This window comes from Gorilla gorilla, chromosome 1, assembly GCF_029281585.2.
Source record: "Gorilla gorilla gorilla isolate KB3781 chromosome 1, NHGRI_mGorGor1-v2.1_pri, whole genome shotgun sequence".
In the NCBI taxonomy this organism is placed as follows: domain Eukaryota; kingdom Metazoa; phylum Chordata; class Mammalia; order Primates; family Hominidae; genus Gorilla; species Gorilla gorilla.
In genome coordinates, this window is record NC_073224.2 from 120,071,754 (window position 1) to 120,089,444 (window position 17,691).

General features: G+C 45.5%; 1 protein-coding gene across 6 annotated transcripts in view; it reads left to right on the plus strand.

Moving 5' to 3' along the window:
* The window catches only part of VANGL1 (VANGL planar cell polarity protein 1), a 51,668-nt gene that overhangs the window by 30,272 nt on the left and 3,705 nt on the right, over window positions 1-17,691 (plus strand). For all 6 annotated transcript variants that reach the window (XM_031001344.3, XM_055356104.2, XM_031001350.3 and 3 more), the window contains 3 exons: window positions 10,076-10,209; window positions 11,652-11,784; window positions 12,999-13,233. In XM_031001344.3, coding sequence (XP_030857204.1) covers window positions 10,076-10,209; window positions 11,652-11,784; window positions 12,999-13,233 — 502 coding nt within the window. The remainder of the gene's footprint in view (window positions 1-10,075; window positions 10,210-11,651; window positions 11,785-12,998; window positions 13,234-17,691) is intronic.

The following is a 17,691-nucleotide window of genomic DNA, read 5'->3' on the forward strand; positions in this document are numbered from 1 at the left end:
ATACCCTGCAGGGCTTGTCCACAACTTGAATTTCAAACCAAAAGCCAGGTACGCTTTCCAGCCTTCCGATATTGGTTCAAAGAATTTGGCTGCCGAAGCTTTTGTGTAGCTGAGGCACCAGCAGGCCCGAGGCACGAGTGAATCCAGGTGGCCCGAGGAAGAGCCTTCCTGTGGGCCTCAGCAGCCACACAGAGCCTCTGATCTGTTTCCCTTTGCGGGATGGTCAGTCTCCTGTGTCTCAAGACCTCAAGCAGAAACCTGTGGACCTCCCCCTCTATCTTGAAAGTCCAACCAAGTCCAGGCCTTTGTTGTGCAGTTTAAACCAGACCTGTCAGTAAACATGAGCTAATTCCAGTTTTTGTTCCTCTTTGTCCTTCGCAAGTTCCAAGGTGATCATTGCCTGTTATCTATGGGACTTGTGTAAGCTAACTTCTCAAATGCAGCTGTGAGACAAACATTTTAATTAAAAGGCAGAAGGGCCAGGAGATATAAACACTCATGTGCCTGGTTGTCAGTGAAGGCGGTGGCGTTCAGCGTCCAGGGGCTAATTATATTCTCTTCTCTGGGACTCACACAAATATTGCCACAAATGGTCCTGACTGTCAGACTGAAGTCATTTATCTCCAAGTGTGGGGAGCAGTGAAGCCCACACGTCCAGGTAGATTTAGCTCTTACGGACTCTTCTGGGAAGCAGCAGGTGGGTAAAACTGAAAGCATCAGCTATTGTACCCTAGCTGCAGGTTTTCACAGAAAGCTGAATCAACTTGTATTGGGGATTCTGCATTTTAGAGTTCTCTCAAAGACCTAGGTTTGGGCCCTAAAATGCAGCCACCAGAGCAGGCAAACCTTAAAAAGTAGGTAATGAGTGGCCTTAGTGCCTGGGCAGCCATCAGTACTGGCCTCCTTTGGTTGTCCCTGTCCACTGACCCTCCTTCCTCCCGTTCTCTCACGTTTGCATTCATCTGCAGCCTCCATTACCATTGACCAGCTTTGCCGCTTACCTGCCTCCACCCTTCCTTCCCTAAGTTCGAGTAGTTTCCTAAGTAGCTTCCCCTTAGTTTCCTAAGGCTGAAGTAATAGAGTATAGCACAAACTGGATGTCTTAAAAGTTCTCCTTCTCAGAAAGTACAAAATCTAGGTGTTGGCACAGCTGTGCTCCCCGCAAAGCCTCTAGGGAAGAATCCTTCCTTGCCTCTTCCTAGTTTCTGGTGGCTGCTGGCAACCCTTCGTGTTCCTTTGTTTATGGCTGTGTCACTCCAGTTTCTGCCCCCATCATTACATGACCTCCTCTCTGTGGGTCTCTGTATGTCCTCTTTTTTTTTTTTTGAGACAGAGTCTTACTCTTTCGCCCAGGCTGGAGTGCCTTGGTGCGATCTCAGCTCGCTGCAACCTCTGTCTCCCAGGTTCAAGCAATTCTCCTGCCTCAGCCTCCCTAGTAGCTGGGATTACAGACGCATGCCACCACACCCAGCTGCTTTTTGTATTTTTAGTAGAGATGGGGTTTCACTTTGTTGGTCAGGCTGGTCTTGAACTCCTGACCTCAAATGATCTCCCGTGTCGGCCTCCCAAAGTGCTGGGATTACAGGCATGAGCCAAAGAGGCCTGGCCACCTCTTTTCTTATACGGATACCAGAATGACTCTACCTTAACTAAACATAACATCTGCAAAGACCCTGTGTCCAAATAAGGTCACATTCTGAAGTTCTGGGTAGATGCAAATTTTGGGAGACACTATTTGCCACTACGGGTTTCTCCAAGTTGTGCTGTCCTGTGACTGAACACTGACCCTGTTGCTCTATTGTGGATGTTTGGGAGGATTAACACCAGCCTGTTTCTGCTCACACTGCTTTCTCTGCCTGGAATTTGCTTTACAGCCTGTTGTCCCTGGTGTGACCATCATTCATCTTGTAAGACTTAACAGCCCAGCTTTGCCCCCACTGTGGATTCCTGGCGGAAACACCGTCCCTCTTCTCCTGGTGTACATGTTCTGTCACGGTCTCTGGATCACTTGACTGTACTTATTGTTTGAGTGGTACTCACCACTAATTGGAGCATAAGCCCCTTGAAGGTTTCATTTACATCCGGGTCTCAGTACTAGGGACTTAGCAGGTACTCATAATTTATAACTGCTTTTGATGGAGTTGGAGAGGCTAGTTATTAAGATTTTTCTGAATGTAGCATCCTTAGCTGGCTTTCAGGATAGTGACTGCATGCCCTAAAAGGAGATCTTTGCAGATTTTACTCTATCATGAGAAAACTTTTTAGTGCTTTTTCTGTCAGCATGTACCTAGGTAATAAGAAGAATGACGTGACATGTATTTGGGGAATTAGCATACAAGAAGTACTTTGACATTTTCCATGTGTGAAGAAAGCTGTTTTTATTGACCTAGCTGAAGGGATCAAATTCATATTTGAAAAGATGTGGCTAAAACTTGAAAAGGACTTGTCCATGGGGGATGTCTTCATCCCTTCTCCCTGCTCAGGGAGAAGTTGCAGGCCATAAAGTGTGAGGGCATCAGCCTGGATGAGCTCTAAAGCTCAATGTTAATTTCGGATTTTAATAACATGTAAGAATACAAGTTTGATTGCAGAAGCCACAATCAAGTTCAAGGGAGGGTGAATGAATGGGAAGTAGAAGGGACCATGTGTACGTCTGTGTGTATGTGTGCATGTGTGCACACATTTTTTTAGGCTTTGGTTCCTTTAGCTATAAAATAAGGGAGTTAAAATGGAGGTGGTTTATGGTCACGATTGTTTCCTTCAAGTATCTAAAAGGCTTTCACCAGAAAGGGGGACTTGGGTTCAGAACAAAGCACTGGGTTAACCAGTGGTAGAACTGAAAGGTCATTTCAGTGTGAAAGTGAACTTTTCAAGCAAAGGCTGGATGTCATTTGGGAGCTTGTAAAAAGAATTGTTAATATGGATGCCAGGCGCAATGGGTCACGCCTGTAATCCTAGCACTTTGGTAGGCTGAAATGGATGGATCCCTTAAGGCCAGAAGTTTGAGCCAGCCTGAGCAACATGGTGAAACCCCGTCTCTACTAAAATACAAAAAATTAGCCAGGCGTGATGGCATGTGCCTGTAGTCCCAGCTACTCCGGAGGCCGAGGCACGAGAATTGCTTGAACCTGGGAAGCAGAGGTTGCAGTTAGCTGAGATTGCACCACTGCACTCCATCCTGGACGACAAAGGAGACTGTCTCAAAAATAAAAATAAAAATTGGCCAGGTTTGGTGACTCACACCTGTAATCCCAGCACTTTGGGAGGCCGAGGCAGGTGGATCATCTGAGGTCAGGAGTGCAAGACCAGCCTGGCCAACATGGCGAAACCCCATCTCCACTAAAAATCAGCCAGACATGGTGGCGTGCGCCTGTAATCCCAGCTACTTGGGATTTGAGGCAGGAGAATTGCTCGGACCTGGGAGACAGAGGTTGCAGTGAGCTGAGATACGCCACTGCACTCCAGCTTGGGTGACAGAGCGAGACTCCATCTCTAAATAAATAAAATAATTTTAAAAAACAATTGGTATATGGATTGGGAGATTGGACTGATGGACTCTTGATTTCTCTGATTCTTGAATCTCTGCTTGGGTGAACACTAAGATTCCTTCCATTTCTAAAATTTTGAGGTTCAGTATAAATGGAAATGGGGTCATGCTTTTGTGCCTAGGGGCTGTGTGTATATTCTAGCCACCAACCAACCCCATCCCCACTGCAAAATGTTCATGCTTATTATTAGTAATGCGATAATTTTTTGTGTTTGTACAATGCATTATAGTTTATAAATGCCTTCACTGTCATTATTTCATTTGCTCTTCTCAACAACCACATGCAGTAGTTGGTGTTATCTCTTTATCAAAAGCCAAGAAAAAGGCCAAGAAAGGGGAAATGACTTATACAGGATTACAGGGTAGGTAGCAGGAATCTAGACCTTCTGGAATCTAGTACTCCTACAATGGATGCCTCCCTATAGGTAGGTTTGATTTTCAGGAGGCTGAGAGTTGGCAGGAAGTACTGCATAAAAACAAAGAGTAGCATAACTTTGTGGCCCCAGTCCCTAAGGAAAACTGTACAGAGTGGACCCATCTTGGCTCATTTCCCATGGCAGTACCCTCATGGTGGGCCTCTGGAGGAGGTTGGTACAGGCGCACATGGGATCAAGTTGGCCGCTTCAACATATATGGCCATATAAGCTCGTGGTGGCTATCGTTTATGAATTATTTACTTTGAATAACCACTTTAAAATGTGTTATTTCATCTTCAGCACAGACCTAAACCAGGCAGGCTACTCCTCTTTAGGAAGCAGGAGAGTGGTGGGTGAACTCCCAAGTCTCCAGTATTTTTCCTGGTATAAATGCCAGCTAGCTTTGAAGTCTCAGAATGTCATAGAACTTGGAATCGTCCCAATGGATATTTAAGCTCATGAGACTTAACCTGCCTTAGGGCGATGCCGACCTCAGCCAGCACCTGGTATACTTGGATCTCGCAGGCTGCTGCTGGAGGTTCCGAGTAGCTGCCTGTACCAGGCCTGCCCCAGTCAATTCATTAGCCTTTCAGTAAGACGTTTTATGCCACTGAGTATTTTGGAGCCCACTTATCATGGTAATCAGGGTTTTCTGTGCTGCTCTTCCCATCCTGCAGATGAAGAGTATGAGGTTTGGAGAAGTGACTAATTTGTTCAAGGTGAATGAATGAGTGAGAGAGCCTGGAGTCATGTTGTCTGGGGCCAGAGTCTGCACCAGTTGCACTGTGCGTGCCTCCTCCCACAGCCTCTGTGCAGACTCAGACATGCACAGAGCATGGGGAGGCAGTGGATGGTCTAGATATTCAGGGCATTAATTTGGTTTGTATTTTTTTCTTCAGAATTTATCTTTAAAAAATATGTCTTTCAGATATTTGTGCGTTAACATTTGAACTATGTTTTGAGGTGCTTCTTTCCAGGTCTGTTTAAGAAATGTAGCCCAAGGGCAAGCCCCTCTTCTCTGTTGCCATGGCAGTCATGTAACAGTTGTCAACAACACTGGAAGTGCTTTCGTGGTTGATTAGACACAAAAGACCACAGCATTTCTCATTCCACCCTCTTTGTCCTGCAAAGAAAATAGGCCAGTAGGCAATGTGGTCAGCAGTGGGTTTTAAATTAAAATGTAGCCATCAGATTCCCTTAGACCTTTGTGTAGACCCATTGCTGGCCCGTCCTTCCCAGGAATTCAAGTTTGGACCAGCCTAGACTGAAGCCTATTGAGGAGGTTTTTATGCATAGGTCTCAAGCGAATTTCTGTCACAACTAGGCGTACCTTCATGTGCTGTTTTCCACAAATCTATGTGGTCTGGGAGAGAGTATTTCTTTCCCTGGGTTGTGACTAGGCAGGTATGTTGGCATGTGGCACCAGTTGAGCACAGAGTCCTCTATCTTGGGAAAATGCTCCTTGTCATAGGTTTCTGAGGGGGCTGAGTCCGCAGTCTATACTTCAGGCTCCCCCTGATGGTAATACAGGGGTCCTGTTCAGTCAGGCTACCGCCTTTTCTCTCTGAATGTAATGGTGATAACAGAGGGGGCAAGCTTCTAACCAACTTGATTTTTCTTGCCTCCCACATTTCCCCAAGATTGTCTGGTCTAGAGATTGGGGTTTGTAGAAGGATTTGCTTTTGTTCATCTCTGGGGCCCTTTTTGCCTCTGAAATTCCATGATTTTATGAAATACATATTCAAGACTGATCTTAGGCCTGTGAGAATTCTAAGATTGCATGAACAGAGAAGTTAAGCCTGCAAGTATTATATACCCATGGAGGAACCAAAGGACGTGTCCCCTGTGTGTCAGGGATTTGCATGGGCAAGCTTGTTGAAGGGGCAAGACCAGCTTCCTTGACTCCCTCGAAGATATCACAAGTCATGTGTCATCACTGTTGATGCTGCAAGTTTAGGGACAGATCAGCGGGGACTGGAGGATTCGAAAAGCCTTCCTAAAAGAAGCCAGTCCTGTGTTGGCTTTGTGGTTCCTTCCATATTTGGAGGGTGGAGAGGAATCAAGGCAAGAGGAATGCTGGGCACGGACAGTGGCGGAGGGAATGGCTGCTCCCTGCATCCTGGCCTCCTGGGGCTATGACTGAGGCCATGGCATAGTAATTAGGAATGACTGATAGCAGTAGTGAGGGAGAATGTAGAAAAAATGTATACAAAACAGCCTCACCTAGTCACACTTGCTGCAGCTTGGGACAGAGTGGGGATAGATGGCCTCCGCCTCCTGATGGAACCCAGTGTCTTCACTGCATTATGTACATGGCACAGCTCACTGTTAAGATGCGTAATCATCATCTGGAGTAATCAAGAAGACTTAAATCATATATCACGTAGCTTACTCTCTTCAAAACGATGAAGAAAGGCCAGGCACAGTGGCTCACACCTATAGTTCCAGAACTTTGGGAGGCCGAGGTGGGCGGATCACTTGAGCTCAGGAGTTCAAGACCAGCCTGGGCAACATGGTGAGACCCCGTCCTTACTAAAAATACAAAATTTAGCTGGGCGTGGTGGCACGTGCTGTAGTCCCAGCTATTTGGGAGACTGAGGCAGGAGAATCCCTTGAACCTGGAGGTGGAGGTTGCAGTGAGCCGAGGTTGCGCCACTGCACTCCAGCCTGGGTGACAGCGGGAGACTGTCTCAAAAAAAAAAAAAAAAAAAAAGAAGAAAGGCATATTGGATTTTATCCCAAAATGTCACAACCATTTTATTTAAGTTGCGCACTTGAGTTTTGTGTTTATTTAGTTACTTGGAAATTCTCATTCCCTAATACTGCCAGGTATGCTGGGCATCAAACAGACCATCATCTGTAGGTGAGAGCATGCACACTCTTGGAGGCGTTTATCAACTTCACCCTGAGATCCCTTCAGCTCCAGCATTGGCTTCTCAGCCTGTGGGGCTGGCCAGGCCCACGGCAGGCTCTGAGTCATCCTGTCACTTCTCTGAGAGGGCAGAGCCAGAGGGAGTGCAGGACACCTGCACTTTCCCCTTGTTTGGTATTTTTGAGCAAAGACTCTCACTCCTTGGGAGGACTGTGAGAGCCATGCCTGTGACACCCAGGGCTGGCATCCCACAGTACCTGCCCCCACCCTGGGCACTTCCTGGGACGCCAGGACTTTGCTCTGAGGGGCTGTCAGGTGGGCTGTGGACTTGGCTTATTTGGAGAGCTGGCCCATTTGGAGAGCATCCGCTGAGGCCCCATGCTGGAAGGCGGTGGGCCGGGAGCCCTGCTGGAGACAGAAGCCACTGCTCTGTGCAGTGCATCACACTCACAGGGTGGAGGGTGAGAGACACAGCCAGGAGGCTCTGACCTAGCCATCCCCTCACAGGCCCCAGCTGAATTAATGGGATTCCCTTGACCCCTCCTTGCAGCCTCGCTGAACAGAAAAGCAAAACCCAGCAACCACAAGACAGTTTTGAGTTGAAAATGGTTCTGAGAACTTCTGATGATTGCCTTTTAATTTTTAAATTTAGATCAGGGTAATGCTTTTCTGTTGGAATCCAGGGGCCTAGAGATGTTTCTTTATCAGTGGAGGAGGGGGGATGAAGTGAGTTTGAACCCCAGTGGGTCTGTGTGTATAAACTGAGTCTTACAGCCATATGGAGGGACTCCTTGCCTCAGAAAGCCCAGGCACTCCGGAAAAGGCATGCACAGGGGTGGGAGCTGAGCTAGGCACACCAGGGAGTGTGTGTGTGTGTGTGTGTGTGTGTGTGTGTGTGTGAGAGAGAGAGAGAGAGAGAGAGAGAGAGAGAGAGAGAGAGAGATCAGGGAGAGGGTTGCAATGAATCTCTGGATGGGGTAGGAATAAAGAAGCACTTGCCCCTCTCTGGAGAATGCCATGGACAGGGGGCAAGGATGGAGTTGGAGCCACATTGACTTGGAGATTGCCAGGTGAGACCTTCAGGGCAAGCAGACTAGACTTCTGCAGGAAGAGCTCTCGTGACACACAAACCTCCACGGAAGGCCACCTCCTCAGGAAGGCTGCACCCTGTCCCAGGCAGCCAGAAGCTCTTCTCCGTGGTTACTCAGCCCCACGTGTTCCAGCATGAGAACATACTCACTGTCATGGGGTTCATGCTCCATGTACCAGCTAAGGTCTATCTTGATATTCCCAGGGCTTAGCAGACACAGGCACTCAAATATGGAATGACGAGTGAGCAACTGAGTAACTGAATGGTCAGCATTTTCAAAATGCAGATTTGCTGTTAGGAGTCTTAGGTTTACTTCCATTATGCAAAGTTGGTCTCACCAGATTTCCCCTGATAATGTTCCCCAGCCTCACATGACTGTACATTATCTAGGACGATATTAAGTACCAACTGAATGCGGGCACTGTTGGGGATATAACTCAGAAAGTTTTACCATGATTCTGCTCTTAAGCAGGTTAGCTGACTGACTTCCAGATTCAACTCTGTTAAAGTCTTGAAGCAGAGCTCCAAGGGGAGCCAAATGGGTGGGTAGACAGAATTTCCAGTGGATAGTTTAGGAGCTCCCTTGTCTTGGTGTGAAGTGAAGATCCCTGAGCCACCCTGAGAGTGTTGGAACACAGTGTGGTCATCCAGGAATCAAAGGGAGCCCCATCCTGGTGCTCCGGCTACTGCAAATAATCCTTGTAAGCCGATCTGCTTAGCAGAGTACTAGAAAGGAAAATCCAAAGGGCAAGATAAAAATATATCTGTGGTATTTAACATGGTGGTGGTTGGAGATGTCAGCACGTACGCTGTTACACAGAGTCCACATGTTACTGGGAAGCCCAACTTGGAGGTTTGTAAATCATATCAGAGTTCCAGCTCTCCTGTTTATTAAATGCATACTGTTGTGCAGGTCATAGATTTTTGAGCCTCAGTTTTCTTACCTCGAATGATTGTGAGGGTTAAATGAGAATCAGGTATGTGCAAACCCTTGCTGTATCATTGCAAGGTGTTCTTCAAAGTGGCAAGTGTCCTGCACCATAGACCAAGGGCATATTCTTTTGCTGTCTATACTCATTTCCAATTATAAGTACCCTCCCACATCCTCTCTCCCACTTGTTGATGGTACCTGTGCTTTGTTCCCCTGCTGCTCTCTGAGGACCAAGCAGGGGATAGATTGGAGACCTAGAATATCGGAACATGGATAGTCAGCTTCATACCCCTCTGCCGAAGGCCAGAGATAGCAGTGGGCAGGGGGACCCAGAAAGATCAAGTGGTCCCAGCGGAGGCTCTCTTTTTTTTTTTTTTTTTGAGACTGAGTTTCACTCTTGTTGCCCAGGCTGGAGTGCAATGGTGCAATCTCGGCTCACTGCAACCTCCGCCTCCTGGGTTCAAGTGATTCTCCTGTCTCAGCCTCCCGAGTAGCTGGGATTACAGGTGCATGCCACCACACCCGGTAATTTTTGTATTTTTAGTAGAGACGGGGTTTCATCATATTGGTTAGGCTGGTCTCAAACTCCTGACCTCAGGTGATCTGCCCACCTCAGCCTCCCAAAGTGCTGGGATTACAGGCGTGAGCCACCACGCCTGGCCAAGGCCCTCTTAAGTACGCTCTGCCCTGGATGGCTGCAGTTGTTCTGGTCTGTATAAAACCTAAGTTCCAGGATTCCTTATACCCAGGGATACCAAGGCCTAAGGGACAAAACCTTGAATGAGGACCTGAGAAACCTGAATCTATACTTTGTTCTTTCACTCATTAGCTCTGCAACCATTAGTAAGTCTCTTGCCCTTTTGGGGGCGTCCTCAGTTTCTTCTTTTGTAAACCGAGGAAAAATAGAAAAAGTTCTTGTGTGCCTAAAGCTAAATGTAAGTTATGAGTTACAACTTCTTCCTCTTTCAACAAAGGGCTAGATGGGATGTGGCTAATCACAGGTCCAGGAGAGGGCACAGAAGCCACTTGGCCATGGGGCTTAGTTTCAGCTTTAAGTTCTCATCCTGGAGACCAGAGGTGTGGTGGAACCCCGTGGACTTCTGTATGAGATTATCTTTGATGTTGTGTTCCTTTACCTGACTCCAAAAGAGGATTTTTCATGTAGGACCTGCTTATTCAGTGAAAAAGCTTTGCATTAATTTTGTTCTTTTTTTCTCAGTATCCAGCGAGCAGCATTGGTGGTCCTAGAAAATTACTACAAAGATTTCACCATCTATAACCCAAACCTCCTAACAGCCTCCAAATTCCGAGCAGCCAAGCATATGGCCGGGCTGAAAGTCTACAATGTAGATGGTATGTGCCTTGAAAGGGTGTCCGTGGTGCTCACAGGGGCACAGTTGGGTGACTGTTTAAGCTTCATGGTACGTTTGGTTCGACTTCTTCTCTGGGCCTACCTTTATGGTACATTCTTGTTTCAGAACAATTTCTCTTTTTTATGTAGGCAGACACATTTTTAGAGGAATATTGATTTACCATCTACCTGTGTTGGAACCCTGTTCATTTTGGGATTTTATGATTGAAAACAGCAGCGGTGTGTGTTTCCTGCCTTCTGCCAGGATCACCTTATATTGGAAGCTATTAGGAAAGGGTTGCTTTTCAACATTTGTGCACATTACCCACAAACCCAGAAAGCTACCTAAATCATTAAGACTAGAAATCTCAGTAGTTCAGGCATCTGGTGAGATACCTACGGGCACTTCTTACTCGTGGCTAGGAGCCGGAGTTGAGTGGGTGGCAGGAGGCTGGAGGCCAGACTGGGTAAGCCCAAGCTATGTTTCAGGGTATCAGATGGTTAAGTGCAAGAAACAGGATGCGGTGTCATTTCTTCCTGGGTATGTTGGGTGAGGGCAAGAACTTTGCAAACCCTAGGAGAGGATTATATTGTCAACAAGTCAAGTGATTTATATACAGTGTCAGTTTTTGTTGGCAATATCCTTTCAGTTATTTGTTTGTTCATTTTTTGGCTATATGAGGTGTGAGCTCCCTCACGAAGCCTGAAGGATTGATAAATTTCACCTGTGATCTGAAAACTTAGGAAAGATTCCCACTGGTGAAACCAAGTCACCAGCCAAGTAGATCATCCGTAAGAAAGCCTGAAATCTGCCTATGTTTCTGAAAAGTTAAGGTGGTCAGTGGTCAGGGGACAGGACAGGACTTCCGAGTCTGTATTCATTAATGGGTCATATTGCACACCCTCAAGCATTGGTATTTCCTAGAAAAGTTGTGGCTGCCATGACATTCCAGCATAGCTTGCTTTCCATTGTAGACTCAGTGTCTCATGTCCTTTGACTTTCTTGTCTGTCTGTCTGTCTGTCCTTGGTCTCCCCATCCCTCTCATTCTGTCTCATTGTCTTGTTGCTGAAATTTGATGTCCCAGCTGCCCTTATGGCCAAACTGAAACTTTATGTAACAGATGGTAACATCTTCAGCACACTCTATGTGTTGTTTTTGGCCAACATTTTAATTGCCACCGTCCTTCATCCCCTTCTGGGTTCTTTTTCCATTTCCACTGACCAGATTGGGGTTTAGGGAGATTCCTCTGCTCCCTTGCCTTGGACATAGTGAATGTGGAGCCAGGGCACAGTTCACCCTCCTGGGAAGTGACCTTTAGGATTTGTGTGTGTGTGTTTCATAGGGGGTGGGTAGACAACACTGACAGATTGGGTACTAGTTTTCTGCTCTGTTTCCCACCCTCGTGGTATTAACACTATTCTTTCACTGTCCTTTCCCCAAAGGCCCCAGTAACAATGCCACTGGCCAGTCCCGGGCCATGATTGCTGCAGCTGCTCGGCGCAGGGACTCAAGCCACAACGAGTTGTATTATGAAGAGGCTGAACATGAACGGCGAGTAAAGAAGCGGAAAGCAAGGTATACTGCCCTCCTGATGCCAGTACCCTCTTACAGACTTTTAAATTTTTATTTTATTTATTTATTTATTTATTTAGAGACAGAATCTCACTCTGTTGCCCAGGCTGGAGTGCAGTGGCAAGATCTTGGCTCACTGTCACCTCTGCCTCCCAGGTTCCAGCAATTCTCATGCCTCAGCCTCCCATATAGCTAGGATCACAGGCGCCCACCACACCACGCCCTGCTAATATTTGGTATTTTTAGTAGAGACAGGGTTTCGCTATGTTGGCCGGACTGGTCTCAAACTCCTGACCTCAAGTGATGTGCCTGTCTCAGCCTCCCAAAGTACCGTGATTACAGGCATGAGCCACCATGCCCGGCCTCTTGTAGACTTTCAATCTTTCCTTTCTTACCACTAGAGTGAGGTTTCTGTTTAAAAACATGACCTGCTGGGACACCTTTGGAGTGCACCTTGCTCCAGTGTTTCTCAAACTGAAGCCTGTATGAGCATCACTGGGAGGGCTGTTGAAATACAGGCTGCAGGTTCTGGGCCCTGCCTGCAAAGACCCTACCCAGTAGGTGTGGAGTTGGGCCCAAGAAATGGCATTTCTAACAGATTCCTGGGTGATGCTGATGCTCCTGGCCCCCAGCCCATACTTGAGTGGGTCTGTTCTGCACCCCTGTACCCTTGCTGGTGTTCACCATCAGGTCATATTCACTGAAGGGGACAGAGGTGCGTTCCATCATGTGTGCTGTGCCTCTTCCTGTTTCCCAGGGGCTGCTGGTGTGGGTGGCTGGACCAGGGGGCACGCAGCTCTGCTTCTTTGTAGGGCTGCTTCTGCACCACCAGCCACCTCTCTCTGTACAGAGCCTTTTATAGCCAGTCAGAGGAGCCTTAGAACTCTTTTCATCTAACCATTGCAGAGATGAAAAAAGGACTAGTGCATTTCCCAAGCTCTTTGGTGGCAGAATTCAGAACAGAGTTCATCTCCCAGTCCTGGGGCTCCTTTCCCCCAACCCCTGGGGCCCCTGTTCCACATGTTATTTTTGCTGTTGCCTTTCTTTCTCCCTTCTTCCCTCTCCACTCTCTGGGGGACAGCTAAGGATGCAAGCAGCGTGATCGGGCCTTGGGTTTGTTGGCAGGTTGGGCCGCAGCAGGGTAGACAAGCATCATTCTGTTCTCACACCCTGTGGCAGGCACCATCCTGATTACTTAGTGTTGCATCACCTTCTAGGCTGGTGGTTGCAGTGGAAGAGGCCTTCATCCACATTCAGCGTCTCCAGGCTGAGGAGCAGCAGAAAGCCCCAGGGGAGGTGATGGACCCTAGGGAGGCTGCCCAGGCCATTTTCCCCTCCATGGCCAGGGCTCTCCAGAAGTACCTGCGCACCACCCGGCAGCAGAACTACCACAGCATGGAGAGCATCCTGCAGCACCTGGCCTTCTGCATCACCAACGGCATGACCCCCAAGGTGCGCTGCTCCGGGCGGGCTCTGCCACCGTGATCCTGGCTTGTCACTGAGCTTGGCCAGTTGAATTATAGCGTGTTACTAGAAGTGATAAAATCGAAAGGCATCTCTAAAACTCAAGTAATAAGAATTAATGATTCTCACTTATTTTATGTTATGTTAGTACAATTGTTTTTTTAAATGTGCCTTTCGAAGGCCTCTGGATTCTAACAGAGGAGAGAATTTCGCTTGGAGGACAGTATGGAATAGTGATTGGAGACAGTATGGAATAGTGATTAGGGGTGCATTGTGGACTCTGGAGCTGAACTGATTCATTCTAACCTGGCTCCTCCACCAACTAGATGCATAACCTTGGGCAGATGGCAATAGCTCTGTGCCTCAGTTTCCTAACCTGTTAATTGGTTAGGATAATACTAATAACTATCTCATTTGTATGTTTTGGGAACTGAAAGAGCAGGATACACATATAGTGCAACATATAAACAGAGGTCCTTATAAAAAACAGCTACCAAATGTTACACGTGTACCACATGCCAAGCTCATCTACTCTCTACCATGCAATTTACATGCCTTGTTGCCATATTCAATGTAATTCTTACACAACAACCCTGTCAGAGAGATATTATTATTATCCTCATTGATACAACAGCAAACAAGTGTAGAGGAACTGAAACAGTTAATTCATGTGAAGTGCTTGAAACAGTACCTGTCATATGATGAGGATGGACTAAATAGCTCTTATTATTATTGGTAAAAAATAGAATGGCGTGAACCCAGGAGGCAGAGCTTGCAGTGAGCCGAGATCGCACCACTGCACTCCAGCCTGGGCGACAGAGCGAGACTCCGTCCAAAAAAAAAAAAAAGATGCCATCAGGCATTTTGGGTGTTATAGAATTAGTTTTACTGAGTGGTCTTTTAGATTATGATATTTAGGACACTTTAAGAAGTGTTACAAGAAACAGCCATGTATCTAATAGAGTTGTGGCCAAGGAGGCAAACTAGAGTAAAGATACAGCAAATGACTTCTCTACAGAGAAGTGGGTTCAAATCCTGGCTCCACCACTTAATTGTTTTGTGACTGTGCACAAATTACTCTACCCTCTATTAGATATATGGCTGTTTCTTGTAATATCCCTGAAAGTGTGCTAAATACTGTAATCTAAAAGACCATTCGGTAAAACTGACTCTGTAACACCCAAAATGCCTGACAAAGCCATAGCATTATTTTTACCAATAGTAATAATAGCAATTTAGTCTGGCCTCTTCATATGACAGGTACTGTTTTAAGCACATCACGTGAATTAACTCTTTCAGTTCCTCTACACTTGTTTGCTGTTGTATCAATGAGGATAATAATCATATCTCTCTGACAGGGTTGTTGTGTAAGAATTACATTGAATATGGCAACAAGGCATGTAAATCGCATGGTAGGGAGTAGATGAGCTTGGCATGTGGTACACGTGTAACATTTGGTAGCTGTTTTTTATAAGGACTTCTGTTTATATGTTGCACTATATGTGTATCCTGCTGGTTACATTGTCAACCAATAACTACCCTTAGGAAAGCAATGTAGAAATAGTAAGAAACCAAAAAGTTTTCTGTATTGATTGACGAATCTCTCTCCTAGGAAAACTATTTCATACAATCATATATACACATGAATATACACAAAGGTGGTGTTTTGCAAAACAATCTGTAATCCTCCACAATGGAAATAATTTAAAACATAACAGTGGCTTATAAATTATGGTGTATCACCTGTTGAATCATGAAAGAATCTGTTAGAATAGTAAGTTACAAGAAATAGAATGCAGAAACATGTGAATACTGTGGTTGCAAATGAGGAAAATATGTCTGCAGGTATAAAATGATGGCTTGTACCATGTAGAACCAAAACAGTTGTTTTTCTTTTTACAAGATTTTAGAAAGTTTCCTGGTTGCTTTTTGTTTCATTTAAAAATTTTATACTTTTCTGAATTAAAAATAATAGCTGTTTTTGGTATAGAAATCCAAACATTAAAGAAAAGCATCATGTGGAAAATGAAGTTTTCAGCCCCTGCCCCAAAACAGTTTTTACTGATAAGGAGTTAGTATATATTCTTTCAAATATATGTACATGTTTTTTAAGCTGAAATGGGAAAACAAAACAGAAATTGGGTCATTGCTCTCTCTTTCTCTGTGTGTGTGTGTTTGTGTGTGTGTGTGTGTGTGTGTGTAAACCACAGGCACACGCCACCATGCCTGGCAATTTTCGTATTTTTGTATTTTTTTGGTAGAGACAGGGTTTCGCCATGTTGCTCAGGCTGGCCTAGAACTCCTCAGCTCAAGCAATCTACCTGCCTCAGCCTTGCAAAGTGCTAGTATTACAGGCCGCCACCCCGGCCTATATATATCATTCATTGGGTAGATAGATAGATAGATAGATAGATAGATAGATAGATAGATAGATAGATAGATACGTACGTACGTACGTACGTACATACATACATACATAGATACATAGATAGCCTATATATTATCATTCATAGATAGAGATTTACATACTACATCTCTCTATACAACGTATATTATCTTTCTCTATATATATGTAGAGAGATATAGATACATAAAACTTTGCTTTTTTTTCTTAAAGCTATCCATTGGCTGTCTTTCCAAGTCAATACATACAGATCTTACTCATACAGATATAACTACAGATATAACTCATTTCTGGTAATAGCTACGTCTTATTCTACCAAATACCATGATTTATTCAACTGATTGTCTGTTGATGCACATTTGGATTAAGAGTTTTCATTAGTGAAAGCCAGGGGCTTGTTGTATTTGTTAATCAGATTTTATTGGCACACAGCCATGCCCTGTTATTTATGTATCACCTATGGCTGCTTTCACTTTGCACCAACAGAGCTGAGTAGTTGTGACAGAATATGGCTTGAAACGCTGAAAATATTTACATCTATGGAAAAGTTTGCCAACCCCTGGTTTAAACAGCATTGTGGTGAATACTTTTTTACATATGTATTTGTACAAGTATTTCTGAAGCCTAAGTTTCAAGTAGAGGAAAAGCCAGGTCAGAGTTGTAGATCCTACCAAATTGCCCTCCTAGGGGGTGTACTTTTGCATGCTTTGCCTCTAACATCTGAGATTTTTTATTTCCCACATACTCGGGAGCATTGGATGTTATTTTTTAAAATCATTGCCCATCTAATAGGAGGAAGTTAGTTTTTAATTCTTCTAATTTATATTTCTTCTTCTTTTTTTTCTTTTTCTTTGAGACGGAGTCTCACTCTGTCACCCATGCTGGAGTGCAGTGGCGCGATCTTGGCTCACTGCAAACTCCTCCTCCCGGGTTCACACCATTCTCCTGCCTCAGCCTCCCGAGTAACTGGGACTATAGGCGCCCACCACCATGCCCAGCTAATTTTTTTGTATTTTTAGTAGAGACGGGGTTTCACCGTGTTAGCCAGGATGGTCTCAATCTCCTGACCTCGTGATCTGCCTGCTTCAGCCTCCCAAAGTGCTGGGATTACAGGCGTGAGCCACTGCGCCCAGCCTATATTTCTTTAGTTAATAATGTGATAGAAAAATTTTTATATGTTAATTTTCCAATAATATTTATTCTATAAAATTATTGTTTTAGTTTCATTTCTCTAATTGTTGAGTTATTTTCTTTTTCTTATGATTCATAGGAGCTGTATTTATATTAGAAGTGTGAGAGTATGCAAGGCCTTACTTTTCTGCCTTACAATAGATGCTCCACAGATGAAAAAAATATATACCTGGCAGTAGCAGCAGGGTGTGAATAAAAGAGGATACCGGGCCGGGCGCAGTGGCTCACACCTGTAATCCCAGCACTTTGAGAGGCCGAGGCAGGTCAATCACCTGAGGTCAGGAGTTCGAGACCAGCTTGGCCCACATGGTGAAACTCCGTCTCTACTAAAAATACAAAAAAAAAATTAGCCAGGCATGGTGGCGCATGCCTGTAATCCCAGCTACTCAGGAGACTGAGGCAGGAGAATTGCTTGAAACGGGAGGCGGAGGTTGCAGTGAGCTGAGATCGTGCCATTGCACTCCAGCCTGGGTAACAAGAGTGAAACTCTGCCTCAAAAAAAAAAAAAAAAAAAAGAGGATACTAGTTAAAAACTGTTCTTCGCCAGGTGCAGTGGCTCACGCCTGTAATCTCAACACTTTGGGAGGCCAGGCAGGCAGATCACTAATGGCCAGGAGTTCAAGACCAGCCTGGCCAACATGGTGAAACCCCATCTCTACTAAAAACACAAAAATTAGCCAGGTGTGGTGACACATGCCTGTAATCCCAGCTACTTAGGAGGCTGAGGCAAGAGAATCACCTGAACCCGGGAGGCGGAGCTTGCAGTGAGCCGAGATTCTGCCACGGCACTCCAGCCTGGGCAACAGAGTGAGACTCTATCTCAACAAAACAAAATCCGTTCTTGACTCTGT